The sequence below is a fragment of the Siphateles boraxobius genome, unplaced genomic scaffold (genome assembly GCF_051911475.1).
Source record: "Siphateles boraxobius isolate OS27281-9 unplaced genomic scaffold, OSU_SipBor_1 32, whole genome shotgun sequence".
NCBI lineage: Eukaryota > Metazoa > Chordata > Actinopteri > Cypriniformes > Leuciscidae > Siphateles > Siphateles boraxobius.
In genome coordinates, this window is record NW_027508942.1 from 3,893,089 (window position 1) to 3,910,000 (window position 16,912).

Consider the following 16,912-nt stretch of genomic DNA (forward strand, 5'->3'; position numbering starts at 1 on the left):
CATGTTCTCTCCATATCATTCTCTTCCTTTGTCTCCTATAATAATGGCTGGTTGGCACTCTTTGAGGTTTATTAATGTGTAACAAATGGAGGTGGAATCTGAGTGTCTATTTCTGTGTTATGATGTTCACACACACACACACACACACACGCTTCATCCCTGAGGCGCTACACTCACGACTACTGAAGCGTTGTGAGATATGCAAGACCAGGTATCATGTTTTTCTGCTGAAATATAACAGGGTGTGATATCTAAACTCCAGGTAACGGAGTTCAGTTCATCAGTTAAGAGCGTCCAGTGAAATGTTTTGCATATTCACATTTCTTAGCTTATAGTGTTTATCACTTCATATCTCACCGGGCGGAGGTCAAGCTCATTTACAAACGTTTTCATCCTCTTTATCGCTTTCAGTCTTGCTCTTTTCCATTCTCTCTCCCCGCAGGTTAATCACATTGGTGGTCTGTCACTCCATGAGTATTTTAAATAGCCCCTAACTATTTCTGACATGTATCATCGTAGCCAGGGAAACAAACCAGCTCGGCAGATGTGTGATATGTGTGAAATAGGGTTAGAGGTTGCATAGTTGTCATGGGAACACATGCTGTATACAAACAGTGCTCTTTCTTCCCTGATATGGAGATTTCAAAGCACACACACACACACACACACACACACACACACACACACACACACACACGTCATGCTACACACACACACACACAAACACGTCATGCTGTTCCAGCATTTGCTGAACGCAATCTAATTCATGAGGTCTAAAGTTCTTTCGTGAAAAAAAACAAATCATTGGAGTGTCTTTACTAAGAAGGATGAATAATTCAGGTGTTATTCTTGGCTTGTTTGCTTGAATAACTTAAATTAGGTTAAAGAGATTGCTCGATCATTTCCTCACCCTCACATCGTTCCATACATGCATAACTTTCTTTCTTCTTTGGGACATTTTTTTTGAAGAATTGTTTTTGTCAATTTGTCCAAAGCAACATTGGATCCTAATTACTTCCATTTTATGGACAAAAAAATTTGACTTTTATGTTCTGCAGAAGACTACAGCATCCAAGCTTAAGATTAATATCTCAAAAAATGAGCTTTCAGTACGATTTTTTGATCGTACTACCGAAATTTTTCATTTAGATGCTAACATAGCCTCACTGTTTTGCAGTACAGTATAATGTATCTCTCTTAAACATTACACACACACACACACACTCTGACATGCATACCGACACACCCACACAATTATTAATTAGTTGTGGAATCTGATTCATTTTTGTTTTCAGGATTCTTTGATGAATAGAAAGTTCAAAAGAACAGCATTTATTTAAAATAGAAATATTTTGTAACATTATAAATGTCTTTACTGTGATCAATTTAATGCATCCATGCAAAATAAAGGTATTAATTTCTTTCTTTTTTTTAAAACATACTGACCCAAAACTTTTGAACTTTAGCGTTCATTTTATCAGATCTGTTTATCAACCTTCCAAACTACATTAGCGCAGACTGCAGGAAAAACCAGCACGCGACACACACACACAGCTGTCAAAGCCAGAACGACCCTGACAGCGACACCAGCTCTCCCACTGTCACATCACACACACTGTCCTGCCACAGAGCGTTCTGACAGCTCATCCACACACACACAGACCGCGAGGCTCCTTCACTTACAAAGGGGGAAAAGCAGCCAGAAAAACAGAAGTTGGGATAGATTATAAAAGAACTATGAGCCAACGTTGAGTCAGTGTGTGTAATGAGACGAACCCGAGGAAGGAGTGTGAAGCAACACCTGACACTCTTCCTCAAGCGCTGCCAGGTCACAGAGCTCGCAAGTCTTCGCTCCTTTTGCACCTCCAGTGAAAAATTTAAAAAAATAAACTCCCTTCATGAGGAGATACATCACATATTCCAAGGAAGACATCCACATCTCTTTGGTTAAATAAATATTCTTGTTTGGTGTGAACGCCAGTGCATTGGTATGCAAATATAATACAAAACGGCTTCTCTCAGACCGGGAGGAAGATGTATGGCTGTTACCCAACTGAGCAATCATAAAATACTGCTCTTTCCTCTTCCTCACACATTAAATCATTCTCGAGGTGAGGACATTTACATTTATTCATTTAGCTGACGCTTGTATCCAAAGCGGAGGAAGGGGTGTTTTATAGATAATGCTGTTATATTGAGCTGTAATGGAAGCTGCACATGCAGAGATGTTTATATGTAGTGTGTATGAAGAGTAGAACACTGAATTCTGGGTAAATCTGGATGAAACACTTGTTAAGAGTACTCCACCTAATGTGTGTCAACCTCTGAAATAACATTAGCATTTATGCGTGTGTGCGTATCATGAATACTGTTACAGTCTAAAGCTGTGTTACAAAACCTAGTGAGCTGCCTACCTAGTCAGCATTTTAAGGCATCACGTGTGCAGCAGGCACTCTAAAAATAAAAATGTCCTTTTTGGTATCCGATGACTGTTTAAGTCAGGTTGATTAAAGGTCTGTTCACACCAAGGAAAATAACTATAATGAAAACGATAACTATCATGAAAACTATAACTATAATGAAAACGCTAACTATAATGAAAACTGTAACTATAATGAAAACGATAACTATAATGAAAACGATAAAGATATAGTTCTAAAAAAAAAAAAACTAAATATAACCACAACTAAAACCACAAATCCACAACACAACTATAACAATAACGGCACAGAGAAACAATATCATTGGAATCACTTTCAGAACGATTTTTTCAAGCTGATGAATGATTAAAAACAGTGACAGCGAATCAGAATAGATTCTGGTTCAAAGAGCTCGAGCATTTAAAGCCACAACACTGCAGCACACTTAGAATAAACAGAACGATATCGTCCGCTGGTGTGATGCTAATGTAGCTATCTTTATAGTTATAGATCTTAGTGTGAACGGTCCTTTAATCATATTTGATAATCTGACTAATGATATGATAATGGAATAAAACCAGGTAATTTGTTCATTTTTTAAAAGTTTGGGGTCAGTACAATTATATATATATATATATATATTCAGAGATCCATACTTTTGTTCAGAAAGGATGCATTAAATTAATCAAAAGTTACAGTAAAGACATTTACAATGTTACAAAAGATCAAATCATCATATTAGAATGATTTCTGAAGGATCATGTGACTAGTGATGATGCTGAAATTCAGCTTTGATCACAGGAATAAATTACATTTTAAAATATATACAAATAGAAAACAGATATTTTAAATTGTAATATTTCACAATATTACAGAATTTACTGTATTTTTAGTCAAATAAATATGTGAGCAAAAGAGACTTCTTTGAAAAACATTAAAAAACAGTATAAATTTAATAAAATATAATAAATTATATATATATATATATATATATATATATATATATATATATATATATATATATATATATATATATATATACAAAACCGTACCATGTTTTAATTTGAATATGCACTGAAAGTATAGACTATTAAAAAATAACTTACTCTAGGAGTTTCTTTCCATGCTCTTTTTCATGCATGCTGTTCTGGAGATCTATTTTCAGAGTCTTCACCTCCTCCTTCAGGCCTGTAAAAACAAAAAAAAATCCTTGATGTACCCTGTAAAACATCAATAACATGACACTATGTGCCCTTAACAGGCTTAACAGTGTTGATCAGGTGACTAAGGAATGCTTCAGGAAACTCGTGCAACACAGAAATGTTCACGATAATAAATCCAACTTGGCTCAACATCTACTGTTGGCAAAAGTTACAAACAGATTTTTGTCTCACTGTCTTTTGTCACTTGCTATAAATGTTCATCTGGTTTTCTTTCCTCATTCATCCGCTTCCTCCCTTGCCAATAAACGTAATTCGCTTTTTCCTCTCTCTCTCACTGCTTTGTATTTCTCATGAAGCACTGAAGCATAATCTGGAGCCTATCGGTTGGCAGAAGCCATGATTGAGGGTAAACTCTACACCCAAACACGGGCCGGTTAAAGCATTCTCATTCATCATCTCAGCTCGCTGACATCCGATGCAGCATTCAGGAGTCGGACCCGCTCCCATTATCCTGACAGAGGACAAACGGCCAAGGGTTTGAAACAGGAGACATTTTAAAAGACAAGAGGGAGGAAGGATGACAGAAAAGCGTAGGAGTCAGACTAGCCACAGATTTAGAGCTGTGCTACTGGAGTCACTGACATCGAAGTCACAAAATATGGCCATACAAGCCAATCTTTAGCTTGTTTTGTTTGATGACAGCATTAGTATTTAAAGTGACCAAGCTACACTTCAAATTTATGTCATTTGAAGCAACACTATGTAGTTTTTCAACCTTCATAATATATTTCTAAGACATGAGAAATGGTACATCGACTTACAATAGGTTGAATGACACGTCTACCATAGCCTGACAGTGTCTGTATCTCTTTTACTGGCACTACTTAACTTCGGGGTTCGGGTAGTAACCCGAGCACAAAAAGAACTACAAAATTCCACTGCTTTACGGCATACCTCACTTCCCCCCCACCCCCCACTTCCTCACATTCTGACGTGAGAGCCCAACTAGCGTTCGATTGCCGTCTGTATGTTGTTGTCATGGCCAAAGCAGCATCTAAAACGAAGAAGGCAAAGGTTTTGTCGGAGGAGACTAGAAAGAGAAAAAGGGAGGGTGACAAAATAAAAGGCCGGACGAAGATCAATATTAGTCCAGCGTTCGCTCGCTGGTGTGAGCTGGAGGAGGAGGAGGAGGAGGGGTGCCCGACCGATGCAGACGTTTGAGTAGTGTATTATGATGTAGCCCCTTTTTTTAGGACAAAAAGAAAAATCATGAGTAAGCCTATGTCTAAACGGCGTGTACAAGTTTGGTAGGGGCTTCATTCTTGCAAGTAAATAATACATGATTAGACGGACAAAATAATCTTTCAGGATAACTATCCTAATGTCTGCAGGCCGATAGTCATGTTTGTGTATTTATTTTTCTGGTGAAAGTGTCTTGCCTCAGGCTATAATGCGAATCGATTTTTCAAATTTGCAGATTCGTCTATGGTAGCTTGATATTATAATATTGACGATATATGGCTATTACCTACCACACAAACATTGAATTGAATTAGCATATCCATTATGTAAAACAGTAGCCAATAGGATACTATAATGACGCTGGCTTGTAAACGTGAGCTACGCGACCTTTTGGCGTTTGAAAAAAATAAAACCCATCAAATTGTATTCATATGACATGCTGAAATATATGCCAATGTACCTGGGATGAAGACATTTCACTCGCAACGCTGGCAGTCTGCCCAAGACTTGAGAACTCGCGAGAACTCAAGACGGTATCGGCTTGTCAACAAATGCACGTGTAACCCCTGGTGTAACCATGACAGATTTTACGACCGTAGTAGAAGACAATACTGTTTCCCAACTGTAGGGGGAGCCCGAGAGCAAGAGTTACATGGTATTGCTTTAATTAGATAACAGAACCAAGAGGCGTCTACAAACAAATGATGTTAGAGCTTTTCTCAGAATGAATGCCACTTTTAGTCATGTTCGCAATTACTTTTATCCTCCTGGCCTCAAGGTGATTTTAAGTGGCTGTATGAAGAATGACGTGGGCAAAAACCTTCCATGACTCATGGAAACCTGGAAAGAGCTTAAAAATCATGGACATTTCTATTGTGAATGTATATGTTTTTGTACATATTTCACCAGCTATTGTTCATATAGAGCTTATGTGGAGTTAAACTTGCTTGCAAGTTTGTAGATAGATTTGGGAGCGAATTGTTCTTTTGAGGCTATTCTATCAAAATTGTTGCAAAAAAATTACCTGAATGATTATCAAATTGATCTGGATTAAAATAACTGAATTAAAAAAAAATCCTTATCCATATGGAAAGGTCAAAAATCATGGAAATGAACTGGTCTGAAAAGGTGGGAATATGAAACATTGCTTGCAAGCCATAGTGACTTTTCTTTTGTGGTGGTTATTTTTCAATAAATTGGTCAAACCGGTTCACAAAATGGTCTGAATGATTATTGTATCAATTAGAATTAAAATAACTTTTAAAATCCAGATCAAAATGACTGTAAAGATCCACTGGTAAAGAAGGTGGTAATTTTGCTTGTTCATGCTATCTTTCTTTAAAATAAATGTCATTAAAATGATATAAATGTATGATTTTTAATACAAATATGATTTTTAACCACACTGAATTGCACTGAATTCATTACAGGCAGAATAAATCGAATACCAACTCAAGTGCATCACAGATTGTGACAAAAAAAATCTAACATTAACTACATGGTTTGTCAAATATACTATATTCTATTTAAGTCAAATATATTACATATGACTGAAAGTGATAATAGCTTGAGGTAACAAATCTATTTATTTTATACTATTATTATGATTTTCTTAATGCTATGCAGAGTTGAGGTTATATGACTGTCAAAGGTTATTTATAATGCATGGATAAACGGCTCTTTTCAGGTGCCTATATGAACTGAAAACAAATTAGACAAGACACACAAGAGATAAGATGAACCAATTTGCATGAAGAATTATTGACATTTGCAAAGGTGTCAATGTAACAACACACGTTCACACATGTAACCGCAGTCAGGAGTCCTGCAGTGTTTGAATGAGATGCTGCCCTTTACTGCCAGCGACCAGAGCGAGTCGTTCTGACCTCTCCTCCTCCTCTCCTAATGATTAGCATCATAAAGCACAGGACAAAAATACCCCAGAGAGGCTGCGAGACTTCAGAGATACAGGGAGGAATTATTAGTTAGATGCTGGTCTAATTCTGAAGCACATCTCCTGAGGAAAAGCACTACAGCATTGTCTTTAGCGAATGAAGAGACAATAATTAGGTTGTTGCGTCATCCCTGTGAAAACAGCAGCTTCAGAAGGAGAGATAGAGAAAAGGGTGTGTAAAACCACAGTAAATTACAGGAAATAAACGTGTTTGTATCTAAAGGAACTGAGGGCCAGGCCATAAACACCTGAAACCACAGGCCAGAGGAAGCGGTCATTCTGTTCTGAACTGATTGTGATCTGCTAAATCACAACAGGATATATTCCAGAACTGAATAAAGGCATCGATTCGCTACACACTCGATCCAGAGGGCTTTTATTCTGAGGAAAAATGTGGGGTTTTGTTCTGTGTGTTTGTTGGTGAATTGGCTGTCTGGCTGGCTCTGAGAAGCGGAGACCGGTTACGGTGACGTCGTGCTTTTTCTGGTGAAAGTGCTCTCTACTGTGTTGCCCGTGTCAGCGTGACATCTTCTCGATGTGGTAAAAGAGTGGGATGGGGGGGGCTTCTCCTCAGATAATTGGTCTCTGGTCACCGTAACATGACCGGGCGAGATCAAGGTATACCATCTAATCTTTGTTTTGTTCCTTTTTATCTTTCTTTTGTCTCGCATGGGACGGAAAAATCTATCTGCTCCAATAATGATTCTAGGACAATATGTACTTCTCAGAAGACAATTGTTATGCTCTTTCATAGTTCAGGAGACTTAATGGAGTTCTTCGGCGCATTTCATTTAGGTATTCATTTTTTCTCCGAAGTGTCCTTAAAATTCTTATGGAAAAAAAGAAGGAAAAAACAGAAAAGAGACACATTTTGGCATTCAATACGAGTATAGAGCTTGAAAATGAATGTGAATGGCACAGCTCAGATCATTTGGCTAGGAAAGAATTTATATATATAGCCTATATATAGAGTACCATTTAAAACTTTGAGGTCAGTATGATTAATTAGAAAAATAAATTATTATTTTTTTTTAGCAAGGAAGGCCACATTCAATTATTCAAAAGTGACAGTAAAGACATTTATAATGTTACCAAGATGGTTACACTTTCTCCATGAAGCATTATAAGGGTATTCTTATCTCATTATAACATTTATAATGACTTATAAACAACTTTATAATATGTTATATCATATGAAATAAATAAAATAGTTACATTATACATTATAATACTTAACAATTTGTGGTTATAACTTATAAGAGTACAAGGCATTATAACGCCAGATGAAGCCTGCATGTATAATGGTATTTTTAATGCATGCATAATGCCTTATATAAAACCTTATAAAGTGTTGTATCATCTATTCCAAAACTTTAGAGAAAGAGAGATTATTGCAGTCTTTTTCTCTGGAGAAAAATCTTTAACTTTACACAGAAGTCTCAATTTATTCTCATTTCTGTCTAGAAGAAACAACTGAATTTGTTAATGATTTGTGAAGTTTCTTTCTCTAAACTTTAAGCTGTGTCATGGAGGTTAGGGGCCGTTGGCTTATTGACAAGGGAAACATTTCAAAAGTGTTAACTGCACCACTGAGAGTTTCAGAGGCTCCATAAAGAAACAAGCCGGGGGGTTTAAACACCTGTCTAACACAAACACACGCTCAACACCACACAAACACACTCACAAGAACTGAAAAAGCTAGTGAAACACACCACAAGCATGTCTGGATACTGGCTCCATAAAGAAACAAGCAGGGGGGTTAAAACACCTGTCCAACAAACACACACACACACACACTCACACACCAGATGTACAAGGATGGCAAACAGACAAACATGGAGAAAACAGAGAGAATGAAAGTGCAACCTCTCAAGCATATTAAATGTATTATTATAATTGCAATTCTGTTTGGTGCCACTCAAGCCTAGTTCACACTACATGATTTTAAAACGTCGGGCTGAACTGTGCGGTTCACACTACATGACTTGCTCTCTGAGAAATCAGGAGTGTTCAAGTTGTTGAGCTGTTCACACCACACGACACAGCGTGATTGATCCGCAACAGGAGGTAACGCACTACACGAGTTGACAACAACTCTGTCACCCAACGATTCTATCTTGTCTACAAATCTGTCTGTCTAATGTCTATCTTGACTCGAAACAGCACGCGCGCCAATACACAGCGAAGAAACAACACAACACGCGAATATGGACGTCAGACAGAAACTAGTGCTGCAAACTGTTTGCGCGATGATTTGCTCTGAGAAAAAAATGCAAAAAAAGAAAAAATAAGAGAGTATGGGCGAAAGAATGGATCTGCATATCATATAAAAATCATATATATCATATAGTTTTACCCGGTGACCTCAACTCATGCCTTGCTGTGATTGGCTGTTGCTCATGACATCAGTGAGATTGAGTCGTGCGACAGCTCTGGATATCTAGCATGCTAGATATTTTTCTAGGCTCGGCGACGCGTCTGCGAGGCGTCTGCGAGGGTCTTTGATGCGTTGTTGGCTCTTTCATACAAACAGATTGGCGAGCGTTCATCGCCCGCTAATTGCACACGATAACACCCTGACCTGTCGGCGAGCTCAACGATTTGCAAATCGGGCTAAAAATCATGTAGTGTGAACTAGGCTTAATGGCGCTAAAATGACACGCTTCACCTTTAAACTGAGTTTACACACCCTGTATAAGAGACTGGGCTTCTTGGTTTTGGTTCTGCAGTAGTTTGTGGGACTGGACCTGGTTCTGCATCTGTGCTCTTGCTGTATCCAGGTTTAAGCTCAAACCTGACAGTTCCACATGCACCTCCATCAGCTCCGCCTGCAACAACTCCACTTCCTGATTCAGACGAACACACTCTGAAAATAAATGCATTTGTGAAAGTGGTCAGACTTATCAGGTCATGTGTAACTAACTTTTTCAATTGTTCGTCATCATTTGTAGTGGAAGTGCTGTGTCCTGCAAGTATTCCTGAGATGAATTCAAATGCAAAACATAATGATAAAAACAAGATGCCAGAGAGTCGACTAATTTGACCTGCTGGAAACACAATGAGTTCATTGAGGTGCAGGGTAATCCGGTCAGCATGTTCCCACCCTCTAAAGCAGACTGTATGATGACACAGTAAACAGACCGTTTCAGTGGATGCTGGTAGTTTCAGAATATTTGGGGCACTGCTGAAGTACTGTACATGCACACCATGGGACAAAAAAAAACAGTTATTTTCTAAATTTCTATCAAAGGTATATAATATAATATAAAATAAAAAATAATATACAATTAAATAAATGAATGTTATTATTCAGAAAAGGTGCCTTGAACTGATCAAAAATGAAATTAAGGACATTTCTAATGTTACGAAGCACCAGAACATGAAGCACCACAACTGTTTTCAGCATTGATAATCCATAAGCACTAAATCATCATATTAGAATGATTTCTGAAGGATCGTGTGACACTGAAGAATGGTCAAAAAATTCAGCTTTGATCACAGGAATACATTAGTTTACTATATAGTACAATAGAAAGAGTTATGTTTGATGATATAACATTTCAATGTCTAATTTTTACTGTAATTTTGAGTGTAATTTTAAAGTGTTCTCATACTTTTTAGGGCCCCTGTATTTCAGATAACAGATAACATATCCATTCATCTAAAGCAGTACTTCTCAAAGTCCGGACTCCGGTCCGGATCCGGACGGAATTCAATCCGGACCCGTATCCATTTCGTATTTCAAGAGCACTAATTGTGTGTAAGGGATTAAAAGTGTGGATTTCCTAGTTTGATTAATTCATGTTAAAATCATTTGTTTATTTTTTGAGATGGTCCGAAATTAAAGGGTTAGTTCACCCAAAAATGAAAATTCTGTCAGTATTTATTCTCCCTCATGTTTTTCCAACCCCGTAAGAACCTTCGTTCATCTTCGGAACACTAATTAAGATATTTTTGATGAAATCTGAGACCTGGATCACTCCTCCATAGGTATTTTGAGGGATTGAACTTGCAGGCCCCGAAAAGTTTTTACAGACATCATTAAAATAGTCCAAATAGACTACAGTGGCTCATAGCTGTCAACATTGAACATTGAAAATAAGGGAGATTTCCCGGAATCCATCCCCAAAATAAGGGATTTTTTTTTACACGATTCTTACCCACAAACTTTTTAAAAAAGCACTAATCATTAACTGTCTAAAGAGTTTATAACTACACAATATATATTAAAGAATGACAGACCAATAGATATGTTTAAAGTTCTTTATTTATGAACAAAGTAAACGTTACTTATACGGTTCACCACGAATGATGATAAAGATTTTGTGTGCCTAACGTTAGCTGACTCACTCGCGCGCTTGTGTTTCAGTGATTTGTCGAGCTGCGAAACGTTGTTTTTCCCTCCATGACCAACACTAAAATTACAATGACAAATTTTGCAGTAGGTATAATTTGGACCTACATGGCTGCTTGTCAGGTAGTGGAAGGTGGTCTCCCATTTAATCAAATATCGACATAATGTCCTCGGTTTTGGTTGGTGGTTAATGCAGTGTTTTTGGCCGTTGGCGTCCTCCTGATCCATCATCGCACATCACACTCATCTACTCTAACGTTACTCTCCTTGAAGTTCAGACTTCCCGGCTCTTTTTCCCTCTTCCTCCCGCCCTTCTCTCCGCCGCTGCAACTGTCTTCTTCTTCGATAGTAGCAGAGAATTTCTAGTAGCCTAAGCTACTGTCTGTCTGTATACTGCCACCTGCTTTACTGGAGGTCTAGCAACCCAAGTGCCACTTCACAGACACAGATAGTTGCGTGTTCTTAACACAATCAGAGCGTAAAAACACGGGATATTTTAAGGGAAAATACTAAAACGGGAAGACAGCGGGAAAAGAGCTAAAATACGTGAGAAACCCGGGGAAAACGGGAGGCTTGACAGCTATGCAGTGGCTCAATCTTAAGTTTATCAAACGACGAGAATACTTTTTGTGCACAAAAAACAAAAATAACGACTTTATTTCAACTATCCATGTCCTTCTCCGTGGGTCTCGAGTCAGTTCACTAGTGTAATAGCGTAAGCTTCTGTGTTGTACGTCACACGCATCACCCACATGACCAGCGTCGGCCAATAGTGAGCCTACGTGTGACGTAGCTCTACGCTATTACACTAAGTTTACTGACTAGAGGCCCACAGAGAAGGAAATGTATAGTTGAAATAAAGTCGTTATTTTTGTTTGTTTTTGCGCACAAAAAGTATTCTCGTCGCTTGATAAACTTAAGATTGAGTCACTGTAGTCACTCGGACTATTTTAACGATGTCTTTAATAACTTGTCGAGGCCGGCAACTTTTAATCCTTTTGAAGCCTATGGAGGAGTGATCCAGCTCTCAGATTTCATCAAAAATATTTTAATTCGTGTTCCGAAGATGAACGAAGGTCTTTACGGGGTTGGAACAACATGAGGGTGAGTAAATACTGACAGAATTTTCATTTTTGGGTGAACTATCCCTTTAAAACGAAGGCGAGATATTTAAAGTTTTCCTCCGTGATTTAGTTGCCATGACATCCAGTGAGCGTATGACTTTTGACGTAATCAGGCGCAACGCGACACTTCACCGCAGTCAGCGTCTGAATGGGTGTGGAGGATGTCATTGTCCAGGAAAAGAAAAGTTGATGAAGAAAATAGAGTTTTCAAAGATGATTGGACAGAGAGGTATGCGTTCACAGATATCCCAAGTCTCCCAGAAGTACCAGGAGTCTCCCGCATATTGATAGCGGCTCCCTGATGCCCGCAAATTAGTTCAAATCTCCCGCAATCTACAGCTCGCGAGCTCCAAACCGTGTAGCGTGCGCACAGCAGAGAAGGAGAGAGCGACCACACGTGGGTGTGCGCAAATGTGCGTGCGTGCCTCATGAAGCGCATGTAAGCCCCATCCAACCCCCCCACCCATCATAGTTTCGGACCTTTGACATTGATGAAAATTCTGATTTGGACCTTTGAATAGACTTTGAGAAGCCCTGATCTAAAGTAAGATAAGTGACAGTAAAAATTCATAACTTTAAGTGCTTGTGCATGGCATAACAAAAGACAACTACAAAGGAAATTCTCTGATGGGTGAGAAAATACCAGAAAACTTTTAACAACAACAGTGGGCGCAGTAATTCATGTCAGCAACCCAGACCACTGAAGAGCTCGCACACACACAGATCCGAGCGGAGAGAGAGAGAAAGGCCGAGTCTCTGTCTGCTGATTGATGCACTACGGGTCATGGGGTGTTACCATCAACTCAGTTGAATTTAGTTCCCACACACACACGTCTGGTTCGCTATCTTTGTGGGGACTCTCCATAGGCATAATGGTTTTCATACTGTACAAACTGTATATTCTATCCCCATACCCTTATCCTACCCGTCACAGACAACTTTATGCATTTTTACATTTTCAAAATTTAGTAGATTTATTAAACCATTTCCCTCGTGGGGACTGCTGGCTGGTCCACACAATGTAGGTGATCTCAGGTTTTACTATCCTTGTGGGGACATTTGGTCCCCGCAATATAATATAAACAAAGGCACACACACACACACACACACACACACACACACACACACACACACACACACACACACACACACACACACACACACACACACACACACACACACACACACACACACACACACACACACACACACACACACACACCCTGTCTGTCTCAGCTGACTAAGCACCTGAACAGCAGCTGTTAGTGCTGACCCAGCGTGTGTTAGGGTTCAATGAACGCTTTGGATGAAACTCTTTAGCATACTAGTGCATTTTTGTGTGTGTGTGTGTGTGTATATGTAGGGGGTGCAATCTAAAGCCCTGCGTGAATGTCTGAACTTGCGTTTTGGTTTTCCTGGGCTGTGTGAACTGTAGGGGCAAGTCCTTTCCAAAGACTACTGAATAAAACCTATATCGACTTTAAAAATGAAAGTATTTCATTTACTATTGTAACTTTAAGAAAGTGTTACTTCAGTTGCTATCTAGCACCCAATCGTAACCAACTATTGTATACTGACATTGAGACCAAATGTAAAAGTCTCGGATCTGGTCATTGATCAAGCTGCTGCAATGTCATTGGTGTAGTATATGACGGGTGTAGCACGAGCACAAGTTAAGTCTTGTTGAGGTCATTCGCTGAGGCACAAACACCGCAGACGGCTTGTGTGCGCCTCACAGGCGCTGAGAGGCTTTATATCAGGTGCTTGTTGCACTATTCTCTACAGACAACAGGCAGCAGTGTGGATAAGATATCAGCTGAACCTGCAACAAACAGCAGTGAAAATAATTTGTTTGCTGCACTTTAAAGTAAAGTACTCATCAATTTATTCAACTTTTTACCTATCTATAAAGGAACGAAAGTCCTGTTATCATGTACTCACTCTCATGTTGCTCCAAACCTGTATGCATTTCTTCTGTGGAACATAATAGAAGACATTTTGAGAAATGTCGTTTTTTTTTTTTTTTTTTGAGTAATTCTATGATCTGTTTTCCACAACTGATGACATAACTTTCATTTTTGGGTGAACTATCCCTTTAGATGTTCACTAGTAATTGCAAAAGGTGGACAAACCAACAAAAACACCCAACATCCAGAATAAAGACAGGCCCCGTCTCAAATGACCCCCTAAGCCCTCGCAACCTTCCTCTGAGTCCACACTTTTGTGATGTAATGCTGCTTTGACTGCTGGGTAGAAGTCTGCAGCGCAGCTCGTCAGGCTTGGCAAATGTGAGCATCTTTCTGAAACCTGAACATTTGAGGAAGGGCATTGATCAGCGAACAAAGAGAAGCTCAACTGTTTTTTGACTCAAACGTGCTGCGTAACAAGAGAATGAAACTCATTGGCTCCTGCTAAAGCTCAAACGTGCTGCGTAACACAAGAATGAACCTCATTGGCTCTTGCTGAAGCTCAAACGTGCTGTGTAACACGAGAATGAATCCCATCGGTTCCTGCTAAAGCTCAAACGTGCTGCGTAACACAAGAATGCACCTCATTGGTTCCTGCTAAAGCTCAAACGTGCTGCGTAACACAAGAATGCACCTCATTGGTTCCTGCTAAAGCTCAAACGTGCTGCGTAACACAAGAATGAATCCCAATGGTTCCTGCTAAAGCTCAAACGTGCTGCGTAACAAGAATGAACCTCATTGGCTCTTGCTGAAGCTCAAACGTGCTGCGTAACACGAGAATGAAACTCATTGGCTCCTGCTAAAGCTCAAACGTGCTGCGTAACACAAGAATGAACCTCATTGGCTCTTACTGAAGCTACGGGTTTGGAACGACATGAGGACGAGTAATTGATGACAGAATTTTCATTTTTAGGTGAACTATCCCTTTACAGTATAATTGCGCTCTTTGTGGACTTACAATGGCCGTCATGTGCATGTGTCCTGACTGTACAAGACTGTAGGGTGTTTGTCATATGCGCCCGTGATGCAAACTTCTGTCAAGAAGTGCACTGAGACGAGATCTGCATCAGACGAGATCTGCATCAGACTTATACCAGACAGTCAAAGCGGCTTTACTCACGAAAGTGTGCACTCTGTTCGGGACAGGGCCACTGTGTGTCAGAATTGTGTTTCAGGCTCCATTTTCTTAAATACTTTTACTAACACACTAAAACTTTTTCAAGAAATGTATTAATAGCTATGAGTGGAATTTTATGTATTTTTTACGTATTTTTGAATAATTCAATCAAGAAAAAAATGGTTGTCATGTAATTGACCAACAGGTAACTTCATTGTAGGTAAATACAAAACCTGGGGCCTGTACCATGTTGGTGGTTGAACAAATTCAGGGTTACCATATTAGTTTAGAGTTGACAAAACCAAGCCAATTCAACCAAGCCTTGTTGGTACCATGATGCTGATCATCAACTTTATCTTTCAACTCTTTAGGTGTGACATCAGTAGCGAACAGCCAATCACACGAGTGTGAGAGAACAGCCAATCACAAGAGTGAAACTGCGATTCACTTCTCTCTTCTGCAGAACATTACGAGAATGAAAAATATTAAGAATTTAAACAAATTTACACCGCAAGATAAAAAACAGCTGTCTCTGAAATAGGAAAACTAAAAGAAAAAGTCTTGCTATATCAGTGCAAGTAAAAGTTGTGAAGTTAGTTTATACAGTTGATAAAGGTATACCTTTATATATTTATTCATTTAAACTTGTGCGTAATAATAATTGATAAGCTAAAATTGTACGTGTGAAATCGATTAAGGGTATAATAATTACATAATTAACATCTAAATCATACAAAAATTTTATTCTAAATAAGCATTAGTAAAAGCCAGTAAATTGTGTCTTTAAAAATCATTTGCTTTGTAGTGACCTTTATTTTGGAGTAGAAACAGGTGGAGTGACTTTATCCTATCAGACGTGTGGCTTTGCTCACAGCTGATTGGTCCAAGTTTGGTTTGCAACCTATTACCTGGAACATCACCCGTCCCGGACCAGGTTAGCCGTGGCCCGTGGAGCGTAAGTTACTATGGTGATGAACACCGCTAAAAGCCAAACCACTTTCATAGTGCCTAAAACCCAGGGTTGGCCCAAACTAAACTGAAACATACAGGCTATCCACCTAAACCGGCTTCATGGTACAGGCCCTTGGTTAATTTGTATAGTTTATTTATACTTTAAGTATGAACGAACCTACTTCAGCACAGAGCTAGCAGCAGCAGAAAACAACACACAAGACTTTTATATTCATCCTTTTTCTAATTTCCTTCCTCTGTCATGTTTCTCCTGTCTTATATATATATATATATATCTTTCTGCTCTCATCTTGTCTTCCCCTCATGTCTCAAGACCGTGGAAAGCAGACAGACAGGTAGCAGCGCATAGTTGCGCCCACACCCATATCGGTTTGGCCATTAACCACTCTCTCTCTCACACACAAACACACACAAGCTGTCTGCTGTGTTGAGCAGATCCTACATGCACACAAACAGTCAAATATAACATCCTAGGAGTGCTTTCTGTTGAACCGACACACACAAGCAGACAGCATAACATACGCACATTTACAAAAATGCAAGTGTTATGCGTACATGCTGAAATGTACAGGTAGAGGAAGGCAGCAAAATAAAAGCCT

General features: G+C 39.0%; 1 protein-coding gene across 1 annotated transcript in view; it reads right to left on the minus strand.

Moving 5' to 3' along the window:
• lekr1 (Leucine-, glutamate- and lysine-rich protein 1) overlaps positions 1 to 16,912 on the minus strand; it is a 112,398-nt gene that overhangs the window by 46,004 nt on the left and 49,482 nt on the right. Inside the window, exons 6-7 of the mRNA XM_077194607.1 lie at positions 9,469 to 9,645; positions 3,527 to 3,608 (exon numbers count right to left, since the gene is read on the minus strand). Of these exons, the coding sequence (XP_077050722.1) occupies positions 3,527 to 3,608; positions 9,469 to 9,645 (259 nt within the window). The remainder of the gene's footprint in view (positions 1 to 3,526; positions 3,609 to 9,468; positions 9,646 to 16,912) is intronic.